Raw genomic sequence first — 22774 nt, 5'->3', positions numbered from 1 at the left:
GTTTGGGTTTATTTTCTGTTTTTAGACAGGGTCTTGCTCTCTTGCCCAGGCTGGTGTGAAGTGGTGCAGTCATAGTTCAATGCAGCCTTGACCTCCTGGGCTCAAGTGATCTTCGGCCTCTGGAAGTGCTGGGATTATAGGCATGAGCCACCACACGAGGCCAATAGCGGGGTTTCTACTGGCAAAATTAAAAAAAAAATCAAAATCAACTGGGTATGGTGGTGCCCGCGTGTAGTACCAGCTACTCGGGAGGCTGGGGTAGGAGATTGAGCCTGGGAGGTCAAGGCTGCAGTGAGCCATGACTGAGCCACTGCATTCCAGCCTGGGGAACAGAATGAGACCTCATCTCTAAAAATAAAAAATACAAATAAATAAATACATAGTTGGCTACCATTGAAAATATTTAAATATCAATCTAAGATTAAATAATTTAAAAAGTCTGAGGTACAGAATGGAATATACTATACATGTTATGAATACTAGTAAATTGAAAGTAGTAATATAATGGAAAAATCTGGGTGTAGGGGAAGACTGAGGAAAATATTAAAAATAAATAGCGACTGGGCTGGGCATGGTGGCTCATGCCTGTGATTTCAGCACTTTGGGAGGTCAAGGCAGGCAGGTCACTTAAGCCCAAGAGTTCCAGACCAGCCTGGCCAAGATGGTGAAAACTGGTCTCTACTAAAAATGTAAAAACTACCCGGGCATGGTGTTGCATGCCTGTAATCCCAGCTACTCGGGAGGCTGAGGCTTGAGAATCGCTTGAACCTGGGAGGCAGAGGTTGCAGTGAGCCAAGATCGCGCCACTGCACTCCAGCCTGAGCGACAGAGTGAGACTCCGTCTCAAAAAAAAAAAAAAAAAAAAAAAGAACAAAGACAGGACTTGAGCCAAAGCCTACTGCCTCCTAAATTGCTGGGATTCCCAAGAATTCAGCTTCTAGTGTGACCAAAACAAAGATGGAGACAAGTCACCCTGCAGGGTAGGGCACAATGGAGGTGGGGGTGGGAGGACAGAGCTGCTGACCTCTGACCTCTGCCAAGGCAGACGCATTGGACAACAGAGCAGGACCTGAGGTGAGGCTAATTCCTCCAGGTGTGAAGAAACACCTTAGGGGGACCAGGCGCAGTGACTCGCGCCTGTAACCCCAACATTTTGGGAGGCTGAGGCAGCCGGATCACCTGAGGTCAGGAGTTTGTGACCAACCTGGCCAACATGGTGAAACCCTCTACTAAAAATACAAAAATCAGTTGCTGTGGTGTCAGGCGCCTGTAATCCCAGCTACTCGGGAGGCTGAGGCAGGAGAATCACTTGAACCTGGGAGGTGGAGGTTGCATTAAGCCAAGATTGTGCCACTACACTCCAGCCTGGGCAACAGAGCGAGACTCTTGTCTCACAAAAATAAAATTAAATAAATAAATAAATAAATAAATAATGAGTTTATCCTTCATGGTTTTCAAATCTTTTTTTTAAACTTGGAAGAATCTTACAGGAAATATTATTTATAGTGAAGAAACATTTATCTGAAGTTCCACAGTTCTTTCAATTAAACTTCTATTTCTGTTCCTTTTGTTAAATTCAAATAAAGTTAAATGTAATTTTAAAAATAGGATACTAGTATTAATTGATTGTCATAAAATCTTTTTCTATTTATCTGATCAGGTGTCTAGAATGATGCTCACTAAATGTTAACACAGTCATAGTTATTTCTGGGTGGTAAAATAGGGTGGTTTGTTGGTTTCTTCTTTGTTCATTTATGGTCTGCTTCAAGTTTTCTAATGAACAGGCATTTTAACAATAATGATAACGTTATTAATCTTTTTCTTAAGTACTATTTTTTTTTTCTTTTTTGAGACAGAGTCTTGCTCTGTCGCCCAGGCTGGAGTGCAGTGGCGCAATCTCAGCTCACTGCAACCTCCACCTCCCAGGTTTAAGATGGGGTTTCATCATGTTGGCCAGGCTGGTCTCAAACTCCTACCTTGTGATCTGCCCACCTCAGCCTCCCAAAGTGCTGGGATTACAGGTGTGAGCCACCGTTCCCAGCCTTTTTTTTTTTTTTTAAATACAGGATCTCACTCTGTCACCCAGGCTGGAGTGCAGTGGGGTGATCACAGCTCACTGAAACCTTGACCTCCCAGGCTCAAGTAATCCTCCCATCTCAGCCTCCCGAGTAGCTAGGACTACAGGTGCACACCACCTTGCCTGGCTAATTTTTGTATTTTTTTGTAGAGACAGGAGTCTTGCTATGCTGCCCAGGCTGGTCTTGAACCCCTGACCTCAAGTGATCCCCTCACCTTAGCCTCCCAAAGTGCTGAGATTACAGGTGTGAGACACTGCGCCCAGCACCCTTGCCTCTGTTCTGAATGGGCCCCACTGTGTGGTTTTCTGGACAACACTGGGTCATGCTTGAGCAAAGGTACCAGATCTCTTGGGAGCACATGTGTAGCCGGGGCATGGGGCTGGGCTCCAGGCACAGGCTCATGGGATACTGAGTCTTTGCCATTGGTTGGCGGCATTATGTGTTACTGGGGCAACCCTTGACAAGCCCAGGAGAGGCCTCATAGGAGGGGTCAGGGCACTTGGTGGGTGTGCCCTGTGAGTTAGAACCTGTGAGTGGGAATTATTATCCCAGTTTCCAGATAAGGGAGCAAACTGAGGCTCAGAGAGGTTAAGGAACTTGTCCAAGCTAGTGATAAACAAAGGCAGGAGCTGGGCGCAGTGGCTCATACCTGTAATCCCAGCACTTTGGGAGGCTAAGGCGGGCAGATTGCTTGAGGCCAGGAGTTCAAGACCAGCTTGACCAACATGGCAAAATCCTGTCTCTACTAAAAATACAAAAAATTAGCCGGGCCTGGTGGCACACACCTGTAATCCCAGCTACTTGGGAAGCTGAGGCTCGAGAATTGCTTGAACCTGGGAGGCAGAGGTTGCAGTGAGCCAAGATCACTGCACTCCAGCCTGGGTGACAGAGTGAGACTCTGTCTCAAAACAAACAAACAAAAAAGATGAACAAAGGCAGGACTTGAACCGAAGCCCACTGCCTCCTAAATTGCTGGGATTCCCAAGAATTCAGCTTCTGGTGTAACCAAAACAGAAGATGAGCTGGCCTGCAGGGTGGGGCACGATGGGGGTAGAGGGGGCAGAGCTGCTGACCTCTGACCTCTGCCGAGACAGATGCCTTGGACAACAGAGCTGGGCCTGGGATGCGGCTAATTCCTCCAGATGTGAAGAGCACCTTGACGGGGCTGGGCGTGGTGGCTCACGCCTGTAATCCCAGTACTTTGGGAGGCCAAGGCAGGAGGATCACTTGAGGTCAGGAGTTTGTGACCAGCCTGGCCAACATGGTGAAACCCCGTCTCTACTAAAAATATAAGAATTAGCCAGGTGTGGTGGCATGTGCCTGTAATCCCAGCTACTTGGGAGGCTGAGGCAGGAGAATCACTCGAACCCAGGAGGTGGAGGTTGCAGTGAGCCGAGATCACACCACTGCACTCTAGCCTGGGTGACAGAGCAAGATTCCATCTCAAAAAAAAAAAAAAAAAAAAAAAAAAGACAGGCCCGTGGCTCACGCCTGTAATCCCAGCAATTTGGGAGGTTGAGGCGGGTGGATCACGAGGTCAGGAGATCGAGACCATCCTGGCTAACACAATGAAACCCCGTCTCTACTAAAAATACAAAACATTAGCCGGGCGTGGTGGCAGGCACCTGTAGTACCAGCTACTCGGGAGGCTGAGGCAGGAGAATGGTGTGAATCCAGGAGGTGGAGGTTGCAGTGAGCCTAGACCATGCCACTGCACTCCAGCATGGGCAACAGAGCGAGACTCCGTCTCAAAGAACAAAAACAAAAACCACCTGGGGTGGGGGTCAGAGAGAGAGAAAGGGAAGCCCCAGAGAGAGGCGGGTGGTGGTGGGCTCTGGTGGGGTTAGCCTGCCCTCCCAGGTGAGGCCTGCCCCATGTAGGCCGTCCACCTGTGAATAGTACCAGATCGAGTATCTGCCTCACTCTCCCCCTCCTGTACCTCCTCTTCCCCCTGCTCTACTACCATGGCACGGCCCATGCCTCGGTGCACCCACTTAATGGGCCTCCTATAATCCCCTGATATCACCACCGGCCTGGCACAGGCCCTGCCGGCCAGCCCTAGCAGCCCCCAGCCTTGGAGAGCCTGTTTAGGACCCCTCACCTCAGAATCCATCTTTTCCTTCAACCTCCTCCTTCCTTCAGCTCACAGTTCAGATCTGGAACCCCACAGCCAGCCCCAAGCTGGGGACAGGAGTCCAGCATCTGCCCTGACTCTGCTGTGTGACTCCAGGTAAGTAGCTGCCCCTTTCTGGGCCTCAGGCTCCTTATCTAAGTATTCCGAACACCCAGCTCATCACACCAACCTGTCTGGGCTTCTTCTCAGCACCACGTCACTTTAGGAAACCTTGCTGTGTGTTAATTCACATGTTTCGTGCTGGTCTCCCCGACCAGACTGTGTACCCGTGAGGCAGGGACCTTACCTGCCTTATTATTCACCCTGGTGCTGGCACACAGTAGGTGCTGTGTTAATATCTACTGGGGTCAGGTGCAGTGGCTCACACCTGTAATCCCAACATTTTGAAAGGCCAAGGTGGGAGGATCACTTGAGCCTGGGAGGTGGAGGCTACAGTGAGCTATGATGGTGCCATTGCAGTCCAGCCTAGGGAACAGAGCAAGACCCTGTCTCTCTCTCTCTCTTTTTTTTTTTTTTTTTTTGAGATGGAGTCTTGCTTTGTCACCCAGGCTGGAGTGCAGTGGCACGATCTCCGCTCACTCCAACCTCCGCCTCCCAGGTTCAAGTGATTCTCCTGCCTCAGCCTCCCTAGTAGCTGGGATTACAGGCCTGTGCCACCACACCTGTCTAATATTTTTATATCTTTAGTAGAGACAGGGTTTCACCATGTTGGCCAAGCTGGTCTCAAACTCCTGACCTCAAGTGATCCACCCACTTCAGCCTCCCAAATTTCTGAGATTACAGGTGTGAGCCACCACGCCCGGCCGACCCTGTCTCTTTTTTTTTTTTTTTTTTTTTTTGAGACGGATTCTTGCTCTGTCGCCCAGGCTGGAGTGCGGTGGCGTGATCTCAGCTCACTGCAAGCTCCACCTCCCGGGTTCACACCATTCTCCTGCCTCAGCCTCCTGAGTAGCTGGGACTACAGGCGCCCGCCACCATGCCCAGCTAATTTTTTGTATTTTTAGTAGAGACGGGGTTTCACTGTTTTTTAGTCAGGATGGTCTCGATCTCCTGACCTCGTGATCCGCCCGCCTCAGCCTCCCAAAGTGCTGGGATTACAGGCGTGAGACACTGCACCCAGCCTTTTTTTTTTCTTTTTTATTGAGACGGAGTTTCGCTCTTGTTGCCCAGGCTCGAGTGCAATGGTGCGATCTCGACTCACTGCAACCTCCGCCTCCCAGGTTCAAGCAATTCTCCTGCCTCAGCCTCCCAAGTAGCTGGGATTACAGGCATGCGCCATCATGCCCGGCTAATTTTGTATTTTTAGTAGAGACGGGGTTTCTCCATGTTGGTCGGGCTGGTCTCAAACTCCCGACCTCAGGTGATCCGCCCGCCTCGGCCTCCCAAAGTGCTGGGATTACAGGCGTGAGCCACTGTGTCCGGCCAGGCCGACCCTGTCTCTTAAAAAAAAAAACACCTGTTGGCCGGGCACAGTGGCTCACGTCTGTAATTCCAGCACTTTGGGAGGCTGAGGCGGGTGGATCACAAGGTCAGGAGTTCGAGACCAGCCTGACCAACATGGCGAAACCCTGTCTGTACTAAAAATATAAAAGTTAGCTGGGCGTTGTGGCACTTGCCTGTAATCCCAGCTACTCGGGAGGCTGAGGCAGAAGAATCACTTGAACCTGGGAGGCGAGGCAGAGGTTGCAGTGAGCCGAGATCGTGCCACTGCACTTCAGCCTGGGCGACGGAGTGAGACTCTGTCGCAAAAATAAAAAATAAAAATAAAAATAAAAATAAAACACCTCTTGAGTGACTGTGTGGGCCCCTCTGCCTCCAGGTCACCACCTGACCAGGGAAGCTAGGGTGGAGCAGTATTCCAGCCCGCTAGGGTGGGAGTCTGACCGATCACTGCCTGACTCAGGGGGTGGCAGGGATGAGAACTTAACATTGGTTCCATGATGGAGAGATTGGGGAAGTACTGGAGAAACACCAGAACCCAGCGTCTGCCTCTCCGACCCTGCCCCTCTGCTGCAAGGCTTCCCCGAGGGACAGTGTCTTAGGTGTGTGTGTGTAAGTCCAAGTGTGTTGTGCCTGGGCAGAGGGAGGAGATCTCCTAGTGTATCAGAGGCTAAGAGGTGGCCAGATCCCATGACCCCTGGTCCCCACCTCTGCGTGCATCTATGGGCATGAGGTGTGTGTCCCACATCTGCTCTGTGTAGGTGCCTCTGGCTGGGCCCCCAGGGATGCACTATGGGTTCCCCTGTGTGCACGCATGTGTCTGGGACTGTGTGTGTGATGTGTGTAGGCCTGGCATGATCCCACATATATGTACCCATGTCTACTAAAGTGTCAGCTCCACCAGGGCAGGGATTTTTGTCTGTCTTGTTCCATACTCTGTCCCCAGCACTTAAAACAGGGACTGGTGCACAGTCAGGGCCCATAAGTCCTGAATGAATGAGCGCATGAAAGTGTGTGCTCATGCCTGTGTGTGCCCACGTGCCAATGCCTGTGTAGACGTGTGACTGTTCCTGTGCCTAAGGGTGAACCTGGGTGTGGACGATGATGTTGCTCACACACCATCCCTCCTGTCCTTTTTCCAAACTCCTTGGGAGCCCGGGCCTAGCGCCTGGGTCCCTGTGGGGCGAAGCAGGGGGCGGCCTCCTCTGGGAAACTGGATCCCAGGACGTGCAGAACAGCAGGGAGCGGGGCGGCCCCTTTGTCCCTGGATAATCCCCATCACGCCCTCGCCCCCTCCCTCCCAGCCACCAGGGTTTAGGGTCGAATTTGGGAGCTGGAGGGGCCTGGGGGTCCCATCTGTGTCCCCTTCCCTACCCATTTCCTTCCTTTGGGGCTTCTGCACATGAGGCCTCCCCGTGCGGAACATATGTCCCCCTTCTGGGTCCTCCCACCCGCTCCCTGTCCTGTCTGGTGGCCAGGTCTGTCTCTCATTCTTTGCCAGGGCCCTGCCTGCTCCTGCCCCTCTCCCTAGGATGTGACTCCCTCCCTCCCTCTTGGGCCACCCCAGGGCTCAGCCCCAGGTATAAAGACACCTGAGGGGCAGAAGGACAGGTGTCCTGAAAGACCCAGAGGCTGCAGAGAGGAAGAAGCCGAGGAGAGAGCATGAGCTGTTCACTGGGTGAGTGAGGGGCAGGAGCGCCAGGCCCCAGAGACACAGGACAGGGGGACCCGCAGAGCCCCTCCTCTCTCTGACTCAGGTGTCCAGCTCTCTTTGCACCTGCTGAAAACCTCCAAATCCCCCTACATCAAGGCTTCCTTCATCATTAATTCAACACATATTTATTGAATGCCTATCATGTGCTAGGTACTGTTGGAAGCATCTGGGGAGACGCAGTGAACAAACAGACAATAATCCATGGCCTCATGGAAATTTCATTCTGCAGACACATAATATGTGTACTAACAAGAAAATTGTAAAGCTAGTGTGACAGAAAGTGGTGCAGTGATCCAACTGTGGCTTTTTTTGTTGGTTTGTTTGGTTTTTGAGACAGGGTCTTGCTCTGTGGCCCAGGCTGGAGTGCAGTGGCAGAATCTTTGCTCATTGCAGCCTTAAACTCCAGGGCTCAGGTGATCCTCCTGCCTCAGCCTCCTGAATAGCTGGGACCACAGGTGCACGACACCAGGTTACGCTAATTCTTTTTTTTTTTTGAGACGGAGTTTTTGCTCTGTTGCCCAGGCTGGTGTGCAGTGGCATGATCTCAGCTCACTGCAACCTCTGCCTCCTGGGTTCAAGTGATTCTCCTGCCTCAGACTCCCGAGTAGCTGGGATTACAGGTGCCCACCACCATGGCTGGCTAATTTTTGTATTGGTAGTAGAGACAGGGTTTCACCATGTTGGCCAGGCTGGTCTCGAACCTCTGACCTCAAGTGATCTACCTGCCTCAGCCTCCCAAAGTGCTGAGATTACAGGCGTGAACCACTGCACCTGGCATAATTTTTTTTTTTTTAACTTTTTCTAGAGATGGGATCTCCTATGTTGCTCAGGCTGGTCTCGAACTTGGGGCTCAAGCGATCTTCCCAAAATATTGGGATTGCAGGTGTGAACCACTGCAAGCCCGAAGTTTGTGAAATGAAGGAATGAAATGGTCTTCCCTCTCAGGCTTCTCTGAGTTGCTACTGAACTCTGGGAACTCAGGAATGTGGCAAGGCCGATGAAGGAGGCCGCCCTGGGTTTGCCTCTCATCTCTGTTTCTCCTGGGTGGTGACCTTAGGTCATCCTCCTCCTCTCCAAGCCTCACACTGTTGGTAGAAACATAAACTGGACCAGATCTTCTTCTTTTTTTTTTTTTTTTTTTTTTGAGACGAAGTCTCACTCTATTACCCAGGCTGGAGTGCAATGGCGAGAGCTCAGCTCACTGCAACCTCCGCCTCCTGGGTTCAAGTGATTCACCGGCCTCAGCCTCCTGAGTAGCTGGGATTACAGGCACACACTACCATGCCCAGCTAATTTTGCATTTTTAAGTAGAGATGGGGTTTCACCATGTGGGCAAGGCCAGTCTTGAACTCCTGACCTCGTGATCTGCCAGCCTCGGCCTCCCAAAGTGCTGGGATTACAGGCATAAACCACCGCGCCCGGCCTTTTTTTTTTTGAGACAGAGTCTCACTGCGTCACCCAGGCTGGAGTTCAGTGGCTTGATCTTGGCTCACTGCAACCTCCATCTCCCAGGTTCAAGCAATTCTCCTGCCTCAGCCTTCTGAGTAGCTGGGATTACAGGCACCTGCCACCACGCCTGGCTAATTTTTTTTGTATTTTTAGTAGAGACAGGGTTTCACCATATTGGCCAGGCTGGTCTCGAACTCCTGACCTTGTGGTCCACCCGCCTTGGCCTCCCAAAGTGCTGGGATTATAGGCATGAGCCACCGCGCCCAGCTTGGACCAGATCTTTGAGAGGACAATTTGGCAGCATCTATTTACATTTAAAATAAGCATGCAGCCAGGTGGAGTGGCTCACACCTGTAATCCCATCACTCTGGGAGGCCGAGGCAGGAGGATTGCTTGAGGCCGGGAGTTGGAGACCAGTCTGGGCAACATAGCGAGACCCTGTCTCCACATAAAATTTAAAAAATTAACTGAGTGTGGTGGTGTGGATCTGTAGTCCCAGCTACTTGGGAGGCTGAGGTGGGAGGATCACCTGCTCCCAGGAATTCGAGGCTGCAGTGAGTTATGATCACACCCCTATATTCCAGCCTGGGTGACAGAGCAAGACGCCATCTCTAAAAGAAGGAAAAAATTCACACTTGTGCTGGCTGCCTTTAAAGCATAGAGCTAGCAGGATTTCCTGTGGGATTGGGTGTGTAGAGTAAGAAAAAAAATGAAGCATCAAAGAGCACACCATGACTTTGGCCTGAACAATTGGAAGAATTGAAATGCCTTTACCTGAGACAGGGGAGCCTAGGAGAGGAGGGGCTTGGGGGGAATATTCCAGAATTAAACCCTGGATATTTTGGGTTTGAGATGCTTACTAATATTCAAGTGAAAATGTCAAGTAGCTGAATCAATGAGCCTGGAGTTCAGAGGATTCTGGGCCAGGATAATCTACCTGCAGGAGGGTTTGTCACTGACTTGGACATGCAAGATCGCTGTAGCCCACAAGGGATGGGACCTTTTCCGGAGTTGTGGAGATGAATGAATGAATCGGAGGCAGGGTCGAGGCCTTGGTGCTGACCTCTGGCTTCCTCTGCCAGCCGGCCTCTGCCTGCTGACCCTGCTGTCGCCACCCCTCAGCTCAGCAGCCTCCATCTCCCCAGCTGAGCCCATCAGTCAAGCCTATAGCCTGGCCCTCTACATGCAGAAGAACACCTCAGCGCTGCTGCGGACTTACGTGAGTGACAAGGGGCATGAGCAGGGGACAAGGGGAGAGGGATGCTGCCTCCCATGGCCCTGCCATGGCCCTGCCATGAGCAGAGCAAGTCCAGAAGACTCCTCCATGGCCCGAGGGGACAGGGATGCCTGTAACACTCTAGTGTTCACTAGAGCCACACTCACTTGTGCCACTCATGTCACTGGTGGCTGGGTGACCTTAGGCAAGTCATTCTTCCTCTCTTGGTCTCAGCTTTCTTATCTGCAAAATGGGATGCTGAGCGTGCCTTTGCTGACCTCCTAGGACTGTGACAGTGTTCAAAGGACACACCGAGAGAGAAGGGCTTTACACAGCCACATTTAATTCCTCACCATTCATGCTGTGTGATTACCTGGGCCCATGCCTGCTTGGCACTCTACCCCCAATGTCTGTCACCCAGGCTGGAGTGCAGTGGTGTGATCTCGGCCACTGCAACGTCCACCTCCCGGGTTCAAGTGATTCTTGTCCCTCAGCCTCCCGAGTAGCTGGGATTACAGGTGCATGTCACCACGCCTGGCTAATGTTTGTATTTTTAGTAGAGACAGGGTTTCACCATATTGGCCAGGCTGGTCTTGAACTCCTGGCCTCAACTGATCCACCTGCCTTAGCCTCCCAATGTGCTGGGATTACAGACGTGAGCCACTGTGCCTGTCCTTTACCCCCATTATCTTACTGACTCTTCAAACAGTTCTAGCAGGTGGAATTATAATCCATTTTACAGGTGAAGAAACTGAGTCTTAGAGGGGGGTGAATAATTTGCCTGAGGTCACAGAGCTAATAACTGGCAGTGCCAGGATCTGAAGCCAGGTCTGTGGAATTTCCTCCCCTTTCCATGGCCTCCTACACCATCTCAAAGTTAAAGCTGGAAGCCTGCTGGCTGAGTCTGACCCACAGCTGTTTTTTTGTTTGGCCCATACAGCTCCTGTTCAAAGTTTGAATATGAATGGAATGCCTGTCTATAGCAGGCACAGGGATACTGTTGGTCAAAACTCCCACCTGGCATCGTAGTCCTGCCTTCTTCACAACTGACACGATCTGCCTGGCCCTGGAGCCCCTGACATCTGGAGCTCTTTCTCTGGGCCAGATTTCTGGCCCTGTGAAGTGACTGAACCTTTCGACCTAGTTTCTAGTCCCACAGCTGTCACTATTCCCTGGATAGCCTTGGGCACCCTTAGCCTCAGTTTTTCCACTTGTAAAATGGGACCAGGCAATCTGCCAGTTAGGACATCTATCAGTGTGCACTAAGGTCCCAGGGCTGGGGGCTGTGGCTTACACCTATAATCCCAGCACTTTGGAAGGCTGAGGTGGGAAGATCACCTGAGGTCAGTAGTTCGAGACCAGCCTGGCCAACATGGCAAAACCCCGTCTCTACTAAAAATACAAAAATTAGCCAGGTGTGATGGCGCACACCTTTAGTCCCAGCTACTCAAGAGGCTGAGGCAAAAGAATCTCTTGAACCCGGGAGGCGGAGGTTGCAGTGAGGCCAGATTGCACCACTGCATTCCAGCCAGGGTGACAGGGTGAGTCCCTGTCCTAGAGGAAAAAAAAAAAAAAAGATGCTGGCGATCTTACTTTGTGGAAGTAAGAACTTTGATGGGGAAGGTTCTCAATTAAATGTAATAATATTAACAAGTATTTATTAATGATTGTAATAAAATTAACAGGCCAGGCATGGTGGCTTATGCCTGTAATCCCAGCACTTTGGGAGGCTGAGGTGGGGTGGATCACTTGAGGTAAGGAGTTTGAGACCAGCCTGGCCAACATGGTGAAACTCCATCTCTACTAAAAATACAAAAATTAGCCGGGAGTGGTGGCACATATCTGTAATCCCAGCTACTCGGGAGGCTGAGGCAGGAGAATTGCTTGAACCCGGGAGGCGGAGGTTGCAGTGAGCAGAGATCATGCCAAGGCACTCCAGCCTGGGTGACAGAGCAAGACTCCATCTCGGGAAATAAATGAAATAAAATAAAATAAAATAAAGTAAACAAACATAACTAAATGCCATAAATAAAAAAGATACCAGGCTGTAACTACATTGTCAATAATATACTTGGTTTAAAATATTACAGTTGGCTGGGTGTGGTGGCTCGTGCCTGTAATCCCAGCATTTTAGGAGGCTGAGACAGGTAGATCACCTGAGGTCAGGAGTTCGAAACCAGCCTGACCAACATAGTGAAAATACAAAATTAGCCAAGTGTGGTGGCGTGTGCCTGTAATCTGGGTTTCCAGATACTTGGGGGGTGAGGCGGGAGAATCGCTTGAACCTGGGAGGCAGAGGTTGTAGTAAGTCAAGATCGCACCATTGCATTCCAGCCTGGGCAACAAGAGCAAAACTGTATCAAAATAAATAAATAAATAATAAAAGAAAAGAAAACATTACAGTAAATAATATAATCATAGTGTTCATTGATTGATATAAATATAAATATATTATTAATTAATGATGGCTTATCACACCCTTATTGTATATCAGATGCTGTATTGTATATTAGACTCTGTGCTAAGTGCTTTTTTTTTTTTTACAGTTTCACTCTGTCGCCCAGGCTAGAGTGCAGTGGTATGATCTCGGCTCACTGCAACCTCTGCCTCCTGGGTTCAAGTGATTCTCGTGCCTCAGCCTCCTGAGTAACTGGCATAGCAGGCGTGCACTGCCACAGCTGGCTAAGTTTTGTATTTTTAGTAGAGACAGGGTTTTGGCATGTTAACCAGGCTGGTCTCAAACTCCTGACCTCAAGTGATTTACCCATCTCGGCTTCCCAAAGTGCCGGGATTACAGCTGTGAGCCACCGTGCCCGGCCTGCTAAGGGCTTTATATATATTATTTCCTATAATCTTCATAACACTGCCAGGTGGGAATTTCTGAAGCTTGTGACTCCACGTTGCACAGCTAGCGTGCAGAGGATGACACACCTGAGCCTCCTAGGGCCCTTGCCCTGTGTCAGGACATCCCAGCAGCTCCCTGAGACGCAGCAAGTGACGACTCCTGGGAAGAAGCCAGTCTCAGTGGGCAGGCATGAAGTCAGAGTCCCAGGCACCGCTCTGGTCCCCTCACTCCTGTCTGTCTCTGTCCCTCCTGCAGCTCCAGTACCAGGGCAGCCCCTTTAGTGACCCTGGCTTCTCAGCCCCTGAGCTCCAGCTCAGCAGCCTGCCTCCTGCCACCGCCTTCTTTAAGACCTGGCACGCCCTGGATGACGGGGAATGGCTGAGCCTTGCCCAGAGGGCCTTCCTGGCATTGACCCAGCACCTCCAGCTCGTGGAAGACGACCAGAGCGACCTGAACCCTGGCAGTCCCATCCTGCTGGCTCAGCTCAGGGCTGCGAGACTCAGGGCCCAAGGCCTGCTGGGCAATATGGCCGCCATCATGACGGCCCTGGGGCTGCCAATCCCCCCAGAAGAGGATACTCTAGGGCTTGCTGCCTTTGGGGCCTCGGCCTTTGAGAGGAAATGTCGAGGCTACGTGGTGACCCGGGAATATGGCCACTGGACAGACCGAGCTGTGAGAGACTTGGCTCTGCTCAAGGCTAAGTACTCAGCATAGAGGGGTAGGACTTCCTGTCAGAGGCTGCAGCACTTCCTCTTTCACAATGGCCTCTTTTCTGCCTTGCTTGTGGGCTAGAAAAGGAGATAAACCTCGTCTAGCAGACGGGGCTTGGGTGCCATGTCTGGGAACATTTCCTGGGAGCCAGGCCTCAATTTCCTTATTTCAGGGCCTTCCGGCCCAGGTCCTCTGGCCTGCCTTCTAGGTCTGGGTCAACCTCCATGGATGCCATTCCATGGGTTACCCATCCAGTGGTACTGGGTGTCCACTTCCTGGTTGGAAAGATGCACCTCTCCAAAGAGGCTTCACCTGTCACTCTACAGGGAGAGGACAGTTGGTCCCCTTCCTAGGCTCTCCCTGAGACCTTCCCCTTTTTGTAATTTTGGGACGGTTGGGGCTGCCTTCCTGTCTCTGTCTACCTCATTCGCTGTATGAAGAGCCCGCCTTTCTAAGCGGATAGGCTTCCTTCTTCCTGCTGAAGTTCATTGGCTCCCCTGCTTGGCTTGTCTCTCTGGGGCTACTGTTCCACTTCCTGTCCTCAGGGGCTCCACTTCCTGATCCATGGAAGCCCAATTCTTGAAGAACTAAGGACTGCATCACATCTGTTTCCTGTTAGGACACATCCACTTCCTGTTCTGGGCTGGCAGAGGGCACCACTGGCCAGGGGCTGTCAGCCTCCTATTTATACTGCTGGGCTTCTTGGGCATGTCTGGGGGACTAGGCTGCATCGCAAGGGTCCTTTTCTCCCTAAAGCTGTCTCCCCATTTTCAACAACTATATATACAAGTAACTTTAGTTTCTTTTTTATTTTTAAACATTTTATTTACAAAAAATTAATTTATTTTCAGAAATAAAACTCTTTTAAGGTGTTGCTTGTTTTGTCTCCACAGATCTGCTGGGAGGCAGTGGAGGTGTGCAGGGACAGGGCAGAGGGGCTGAAGGAAAGGAAGACATCAAAGGGACAGGGCTGAGGCCCAAAGGGATGGGGTGTGGCAGACTGGGGATGTAGGTGGAGTGAGCCTGAGGAAGGTGGCTGAGATGCGGAGTAGCCTTCCCCCCATAGGACCAGCAGGCACGCCCCTGGCCAGGGAAGCACAGAGAGACGGCCAGATGGGGACAAGGAGAGAAGGTGTCACCTCCTTGAGATAAGGCTGAGATGTACACATGCGCTCACACAGGGCCACAAGAAGGCAGGAAGTGGGGATGGAAAAAACAGAGACACCCCAAGAGCTGGGTAAAGGGGGAGGCCAAAGGGAACTGAGGCAGGCCCAAGGAAGGAGGGAGAGCAAGAAAATGGTAGACTCAGACGGAGTTACCATGCAGACGAGGAGGGTCCAAGAGTTAAGAGAACGGGGCAGGCAAAGCAAAGAGAGGCTGGAAAAGTGGCTCACGCCTGCAATCCCAGCACTTAGGGAGGCTGAAGCGGGAGGATCGCTTGAGCCCAGGAGTTCAAGACCAGCCTGGGCAACATGGCGAAACCTCGTCTCTACAAAAAATTAAATAAAAAATTAGCCGGCTGTGGTGGCGCGTGCCTGTAGTCCCAGCTGCTGGGGAAGCTGAGGCGGAAGGATGGCTTGAGCCCAGGAGGTTGAGGCTGCAGTGCTGGGATCGCGCCACTGCACCCCAGCCTGGGCAACAGAGACCCTGCCCGTCCCCTCCCCTCTCCCCCACAAAAACAAAGAAGGCCGAGGCAATGGAGACAGCTAAGAGCAGACAGACAGACACCGACAGCGGCAGAGAAACACAAAGAAGCGGAAGGAGAGAGGGAACCCAGCGGGAGGAGGCGGGGCGAGCTGCCCCGCGGCGCTCAGGCCGAGCCCCCGGGCAGCAGCTGGCCCAGGTCGCCCTCGGTGCGGCTCAGCCACTCGCGGTAGAGGCCGCAAACGCGGAGCCCCAGCACCTTGGCGGGGAAGACCCCGGTGGCGGAGGCGGCAGAGGCGGTGGCGGCGGGGGGCTCGGCCCGGGGCCCGCGGTTGGCGGCGCCCAGCGCGGCCAGCAAGGCCTCCACGGCGGCGCCCAGGGCCCGGGCCTGGCGCGCCGCGTCCTCCAGGCGGCGCAGCAGGCGCGGCGCGCGCGGGTTCAGCTCGGCCTGGCGGCGACACACTGCGTCCAGCAGCGGGGGCAGCGCGGCCAGCGCCGCCGCGTCCAGCCGCAGCCGCTCGTGCACTGGCAACCCCGCATGGCTCGGAGCCGGGGCGCTCAGGCCGGCCACCGGCAGCCGCGGCGGCGAGAAGCTGGGCAGCCCGAAGGGGTCTCCCTGGAGCTGCACCTGCGGAGACACGGCCGGCGGGTCAGCGGGGCCCCGGAGCACGGGCAGGGGGCTGTCAACTGGGCTCCCCAACCCGCTCTCTGGGGGTGTCAGTTTCCTCATCTTGCAGATGATAATCCCTCCTAACAGAGCTGCTCTGTTTAAGGCAAAACAAAGTGGCATGCGCTTGACACCAATGCCTGTTTCTTCCTCCCTAAACTGGACCCAGACTGGGCCAGTTTAGGTCAGCACTTTGGGAGGCCAAGGTGAGATAATCACTTGAGCCCAGGGGTTCGAGACCAGCCTAGGCAACACAGCAAGACCACAGCTCTAAAAAAAAAAAAAAAAAAAAAAAAAAAAAAATAGCGAGTGTGGTGGCGCATGTCTGTAGTTCCAGCTATTCCGGAGGCTGAGGCTGAGGTGGGAGGATTGCTTGAGCCCAGGAGGTCAAGGCTTCAATGAGCTATGATGGCACCACTGCCCTCCAGCCTCGGTGAGAGTCAGATCCTGTCTCAATAAATAAATAAATAGGACCTAATAACAGCAGCAACTTCATAAAGCAGTTATGACCATGTCAAGTGTTCAAGACAGGGCCTGGTCCCAGGAAGAGTTCAGTAAAAATGTCAGCTCTTTTGTTAAAGTTACCTTACAGACCGGAGTTCAAATCCTATCTTCACCACTTACTAGCTGTGCAGTTTGGGGCAAAACCACTTCCCTTCTCTGAGCCTCAGCCTTCTCATCTGTACAATGAATGAGGAAGCTTCCTGTCCTGTCTTCATGGAAATCATATAAGATAGTCCAGGGGCCAAGGGGACTTCATTCCCTTCCCTATCCTCCCCAACCTCTGTACCTGCATTGAGCAGGGACTCAATGAATCAACATCATATGAATGAACAAATGAAAGATAAATGTGGGGCTGGGCACGGTGACTCACGCCTGTAATCCAGGCACTCTGGGAGGCCAAGGCAGGCAGATCAGCTGAAGTCAGGAGTTCAAGACCCACCTGGCCAACATGGTGAAACCCTATCTCTACTAAAAACACAAAAATTAGCCAGATGTGGTGGTGGTGACTGTAATCCCAGCTACTCAGGAGACTGAGGCAGAAGAATCCCTTGAACCTGGGAGGCGGAGGTTGCAGTGAACTGAGATCGCACCATTGCACTCCAACCTGGGCCACAAGAGCGAAACTCCATTTCAAAAAAAAAAAAAAAAATGTTGGGCTGGAGATACAGTGACTACAGTGACTTACCCTAGGAAGTGGCAGAGCTGGAATTTGAACCAAAGTTCATAGCAGTACAAAGCTAGTTTTGTTTGTTTGTTTTAAATAGATGGGGTCTCACACTGTCGCCAAGGGTGGAGAGCAATGGTTTGATCACACAGCCTCCAGGGCTCAAGCAATCCTCCACACTCAGCCTCCTGAGTAGATGGAACCACAGGCATACACCACCACGCCTGGCTATTTTTTTCTTTTCCTTTTTCTTTTCTTTTCTTTTATTCTTTTCTTTTTTAAGAGATGAGGGCTCACTGTGTTACCCAGGCTGGTGTCGAACTCCCGAGCTCAAGCAATCCTCCTGCCTCAGCCTCCGAAAGCAATGGGATTACAGGCATGAGCCAACGCACCCAGCCCAAAGCTAGTTCTATTATGCCACTATTCTCCCACTATCCGCTGCCATAATTGTTACATTATTATTTTTAATGTTATTGTTACTGCCCAAGCTCACAGTTAACAAGTTGGCAGGCCTGCAGTCTGATTCAAAGCTATACCCTCTCTTCACTACACGAGGGTAATTTGGGGAAATATTTTCTTTCCTTGGGCAGGGTCCTCTGCCCAACTAAAGATGTCAGCAGATCCCTGTCTTCTGTAAAAGTGCCCTCTTGGGATAACTGTTGCTCCAGATTGGAACCTCTTCTTGGCTTCCCTGAATATCCCAGGTGGGAGAGTTCAGAGTTAATCATATTTAGCTGCCTCCTTTTACTGTTGGGGAGAGACCAAGGCCCATGGAGGGGAGGTGTCAAGGTCACGCAGAGCCTAGAACCTCGGTTTCCTGAGATACAGATCAGAGTTCTCTTCACTGCCCCAGGCTACCTGGCTACCTCTGACTTAAAGCACCAAGGTCACTTGAGCCCAGGAGTTCAAGACCAGCCTGGGCAATACAGCAAGACCCTGCCTCTACAAAATAATGAAAAAATTACCCAGGCATGATGGTGCGTGCCTGTGGCCCCACCTACTTGAGAGGCTAAGGCAGGAGGATTGCTTAAGCCCAGGAGGTTGAGGCTGCAATGAGCCATAATGGCACCACTGCACTCCAGCCTGGGCGACAGAGCGAGGCCTCCTCTCAAAAACAAAGCACTGAGGAGGGTGCCTCTAAGCTGGAGAGGACAGAATGGCATCTGGGTCACAGACAGGGTCCTCTTCCAATTTGCTGTGTGGCCAGGGGCAAGTTGCTATCCCTCTCAGGAGCCCTGATTTCCACAATTGGAAAATGAGGTTGAGAGAATGGGTGATCGAGGACCTCTGTGATGTCTGCTCCCATTCCCCAGGCCCCTGGCACCCCCACCCCCATTCCCACTCACATATTCCTGGAGCAGCTGCTCAGCGTATTTGGTGAGGAGGTGCGCAAGGCTGTGTGTCTGACGGATCTTGGCCTCCAAGTGGGGAAGAAGTGAGACTGAGGAATCAGTCTGGGGGTCTTCTGGTGGGAAAGGGGGGAGGAATGAGGATGGCCAACCTCCTGCTCATTGATCACCTCTCCCACGCTGGCTCTTTGTTCCTGACCCCATCAGGGTCTGTCCCATTCCAACTGAAGGAAAATGAGGCACCAGAACTTTGTCAAGCAGGTGGTCTACCTGAAATGTATTGCCTGTCCCCAAATCACTGTTGAAATCCTATTAAAGTCAAATTCAAAGACAGTCATGCCTTGCTTAACAACATGGATACATTCTGAGAAATGCATCCTTAGGCGATTTCATCGTAGAGTACGTAAATACATCGTAGAGTGTATTTACACAAACCTAGGTGGTACAGCCTGCTACACGCCCAGGCTATGTGGTGTTAGTCAATTGTTCCTAGGCTGCAGACCTGGACAGCATGTTACAGTACAGCAGGCAACTGGAACACAGTGGTATTTGTGTATCTAAACATAGAAAAGGGCCGGGTGAGATTGCTGATGTCTGTAATCTTAGCATTTCGGGAGGCCAAGGCAGGTGGATTGTTTGAGCCCAGGAGTTTGGGACCAGCCTGGGCGATATGGTGAAACCCCATCTTTACAAAAAATACAAATATAAGCCAGGCATGGTGGCACATGCCGGTAGTCCCAGCTACTTGAGAGGCTGAGATGAGAGGATCGCTTGAACCCCGGGAGGTCGAGGCTGCAGTGAGCTGTGAGTGTGCCACTGCACTCCAGCCTGGGCAACAGAGTAAGACTCTATCTCTAAATAAATAAATAAATAAATAAATAAATAAAAACATAGAAAAGCTACAGTTAAAATACATATATATGTATGTATTTTATTATATAATATATATCGGTTAGGCGTGGTGGCTCACGCCTGTAATCCCAGCACTTTGGGAGCCCGAGATGGGCAGATCACTTGAGGTTAGGAGTTTGAGACCAGCCTGGCCAACATGGTGAAACCCCATTTCTACTAAAAATACAAAAATTAGCCAGGCATTGGGCCCAGTGGCTTACGCCTGTAATCCCAGCCCTTTGGGAGGATGAGGTGGGCGGATCACTTGAGGTCAGGAGTTTGAGGCCAGCCTGGCCAACATGGTGAAACCCCGTTTCTACTAAAAATACAAAAATTAGCCAGGCATTGGGCTCAGTGGTTCACGCCTTTAATCCCACACTTTGGGAGGATGAGGCGGGCGGATCACTTGAAGTCAGGAGTTCGGGACCATCTGGTGAAACCCTGTCTCTACTAAAAATACAAAAATTAGTCAGGCATGATGGTGGGTGCCTGTAATCCCAGCTACCAGGGGGCCTGAGGCATGAGAATCGCTTGAACCTGGGAGGAGGAGGTTGCATTGAGCTGAGATCAGGTCACTGCACTCCAGCCTGGGTGACAGACCGAGACTTCGTCTCAAAAAAAAAAAAAAAATTGTCCGGGCGCAGTGGCTCACGCCTGTAATCCTAGCACTTTGGAGGGCTGAGGCAGGTGGATCACGAGGTCAAGAGATCAATACCATCCTAGCCAACATGATGAAACCTCGTCTCTACTAAAAATACAAAAAAAAAAAAAATTAGCTGGACTTGGTGGCACACGCCTGTAGTCCCAGCTACTTGGGAGGCTGAGGCAGGAGAATTGCTTGAACCCAGGAGGCAGAGGTTGCAGTGAGCCGAGGCCACTGCACTCCAGCCTGGCAACAGAGAAAGACTCCATCCCAAAAGAGAAAGAGAGAGAGAGAGACGGAGTCTCGCTCTTTCGCCCAGGATGGGGGTGCAGTGGTGCAATCTTGGCTCACTGCAGCCTCGACCTCCTGGGCTCAAGCAATCCTCCTGCCTGGGTCTCCTGTGTAGCTGGGACTACAGGCATGCGCCACCACGCCCGGTTAATTTTTGTATTTTTTGTAGAGACAGGGTTTCGCCATGTTGCCCAGGCTAAAAATGCATAGAATCTTATGGGACCTCCATTGTCTGTGCGGTCCACCTGTTGACCAAATGTTGTTATGCAGTGCATGACTGTACTGCCTCCTCAGTGAAGCCTCCAGAATCACTTCTCCTTTATAAACGAACTCCTTCCCTATGACTTAAGGCCATTTGCATGAGTTCCAGGGTAGCTCTTTTAATGGCTTTTCTGTGTGTATCTGCCTTAGCCTGAGAGCCCTTTGAGGACAGGACTTACATATTTCTACCTCAGTGACTGCTAGTGGACTTCAACATCATCGAAGTACAGAACTTCATATCAAAATGTGCCTTGAAGGCCCATTTTACAGATAGGGAGACTGACTTCCATTTCCATTTCTCTCCCTGATGCCCCATCCATGCAAGGCGCTGGCCTGGCTAGTCAGCGAATCAAGGTCCGCAAGAGCCAGTGTCTGGCGCCCCGGGAGGGACTCCATTTCCCGAAACGCACAGCGCGCGCCCGATGCGTGCTGGGGAATGTAGTCCTGACCCGGTGCCCCGCCCCCGCCCCACCCCCGAAGTTTCCCAGCACCAGTCGCGATCCTCAGCAGCCCAGACTTTCGTCTCCTGTTGTCACTCACTACTTCCTGTGACTCCAAGACTGTCTTCCCTTACTCTACCCCTTCCTTCAGCCCCCCAGCTCTGATTCTTTCCCGAGACTCAGTGGACACAGGGGTCCTGCCCCAGCCCCGACCCCAGTCCTCCCCCTGGGTGTACTCGAACCGGTGATCTAAGCCCTGAGCCCAGGTCCCTGAAACCTCAGCCCCAGGCCTCCTCTAAACCCTAGCGCCTGCTGTTTCTCACAACTCACCCGCTCACTCGTTACCTGACACCGGAGCCCTGCCCTTCCCCGCCAAGGCCGCTCCCCTCCCGGACCCGGGGGTGGCGGAAACCCAGACCCCCAGCTCCCAATCCCTCTGACTCCTGCGCCCCTCAGCGACCCGGCGTCCGGTCCCTCAGCCCCTTACCCAGACTTCCCTCCCTCCGGCTCATGCTGGCCCCTGGCTGATCCTGGCTCCCTTCACGCCCCCCTTTCGAGGGGGGAGAAAGGGGAAAGGGCTGGGGGCGTGGCCCTGGCGCAGCCAATCAGAGCCCAGACCCCAAACATTTCATCCTACCCCCCCTTTTGAGACAGGATTCCTTGGCCCTGAGCTCAGCTCCTCGTCCGTGGGGCCTAGTGGGGGAAGGGGCCCGAGGGGGAAGGCAAGTTGTCTGCCGGGTGGACAGGACCTCGGGGCTGGGGGTGTCAGGGCCTGGGAGGCAGCCCAATGTTCTGCCGCGGGCTCAGGCTTGGACCTGAGGCAGGGGCTGCTTTGGGTGTAAAGCTGAGGAGACAGGAGAGGGAACTGCCGGACTGGCAGGACAGGAATGCGCAGGCCCTCTCTCTAGTCTGGGGCGCGGCTTGCGAGGGAGGCTACGATGGGGGCCGTCAGGCTTGGGGCACGTTTGTCCAGACATACATCTCCTGGCCTATCTTAGATGGCTTCCAATCTCATTGTCACACCCACCAGGAGGGAGACAGATACACTGCTCTCCTCTTCTTAGCAGGCCTAGTAACAATCACACCCCCCCCCACCCCACCCCCAGGAGAACAAGCTACAGAGACCTGGACAGGAAGTCACACCCATACGTCAACCCCATTAACCTGGTGTAGACGGAAAGCAAGGCACATAGGGATGATCCATACTTGGTTTCTGGCCCCCGCGAGGGGCCCGCGGTCTGTCGAGGAAGCCCATAGACAACAGCAGCTAATGGGGTTTGTGAATGAAGACGAGGAGGCCCGTGTGTGTGTGCGCTTGCGTGTGTCTGCGTGTGTGCGTGCATGCGGACGTGTGTGCGTGTGAGCATGCGTGTGTGCGAGTGGATTTGTGTGCGTGTGAGTGTGCAGGTGTGCGCGTGTGTGCATGTGCGCGTGCATGTGTGTGCGTGTGTTCGTGTGAGTGGGTGTGTGTATTGCCGTGAGCAGACAATTGCTGGAATAAAGGAAGAAAGAGTTTAACTGGAGAGGGCACAGCAGATAGAATTGAGCCAGACAATTGGTAGGGCCCACAATCACATGTGTATTAACTGTAAATATTTATTGGGCATTTACCATGTGCTGGGCACTGTTCTAAGAGCCATATGCATGTTAACTAACTCCTGTGTTATAGATGCGGAATAGAGAGAAGTGACTTGTCCAGGGTAACACAGTTAGGTGTAGCACAGCTGGGATTTTACCTAAGCAGCTTGGCTCAAAAAAATGCTGTCTTAACCATGCTCCTAACCCCTTATACCCTTAACCTCTGGACATGGTCACGCCCAAATTCACAGACAC

At 52.1% G+C, this 22774-nt stretch overlaps 2 protein-coding genes across 2 annotated transcripts; one reads left to right on the top strand and one right to left on the bottom strand.

The window, feature by feature from the left end:
• Positions 1-7314: 7314 nt before the first annotated feature.
• On the top strand, positions 7315-13668 carry LOC100986810 (cardiotrophin-2). Its single transcript, XM_003807486.3, has 3 exons — positions 7315-7330; positions 9898-10034; positions 13132-13668. The coding sequence occupies exons 1-3, from the start codon at positions 7315-7317 to the stop codon at positions 13588-13590; spliced, it is 612 nt and encodes a 203-aa protein (XP_003807534.1). The 3' UTR covers positions 13591-13668.
• Positions 13669-14377: 709 nt separating this feature from the next.
• Positions 14378-21481, bottom strand: CTF1 (cardiotrophin 1). The gene is made up of 3 exons (XM_034940038.3): positions 21429-21481; positions 18413-18531; positions 14378-15859 (listed from the first exon to the last, which is right to left on the bottom strand). The coding sequence occupies exons 1-3, from the start codon at positions 21451-21453 to the stop codon at positions 15398-15400; spliced, it is 606 nt and encodes a 201-aa protein (XP_034795929.1). The 5' UTR covers positions 21454-21481; the 3' UTR covers positions 14378-15397.
• Positions 21482-22774: the final 1293 nt, after the last annotated feature.

The sequence above is a fragment of the Pan paniscus genome, chromosome 18, assembly GCF_029289425.2.
Source record: "Pan paniscus chromosome 18, NHGRI_mPanPan1-v2.0_pri, whole genome shotgun sequence".
In the NCBI taxonomy this organism is placed as follows: domain Eukaryota; kingdom Metazoa; phylum Chordata; class Mammalia; order Primates; family Hominidae; genus Pan; species Pan paniscus.
Note: the sequence above shows the minus strand (reverse complement) of the source record. Positions and strands in the feature narration are given on the sequence as shown.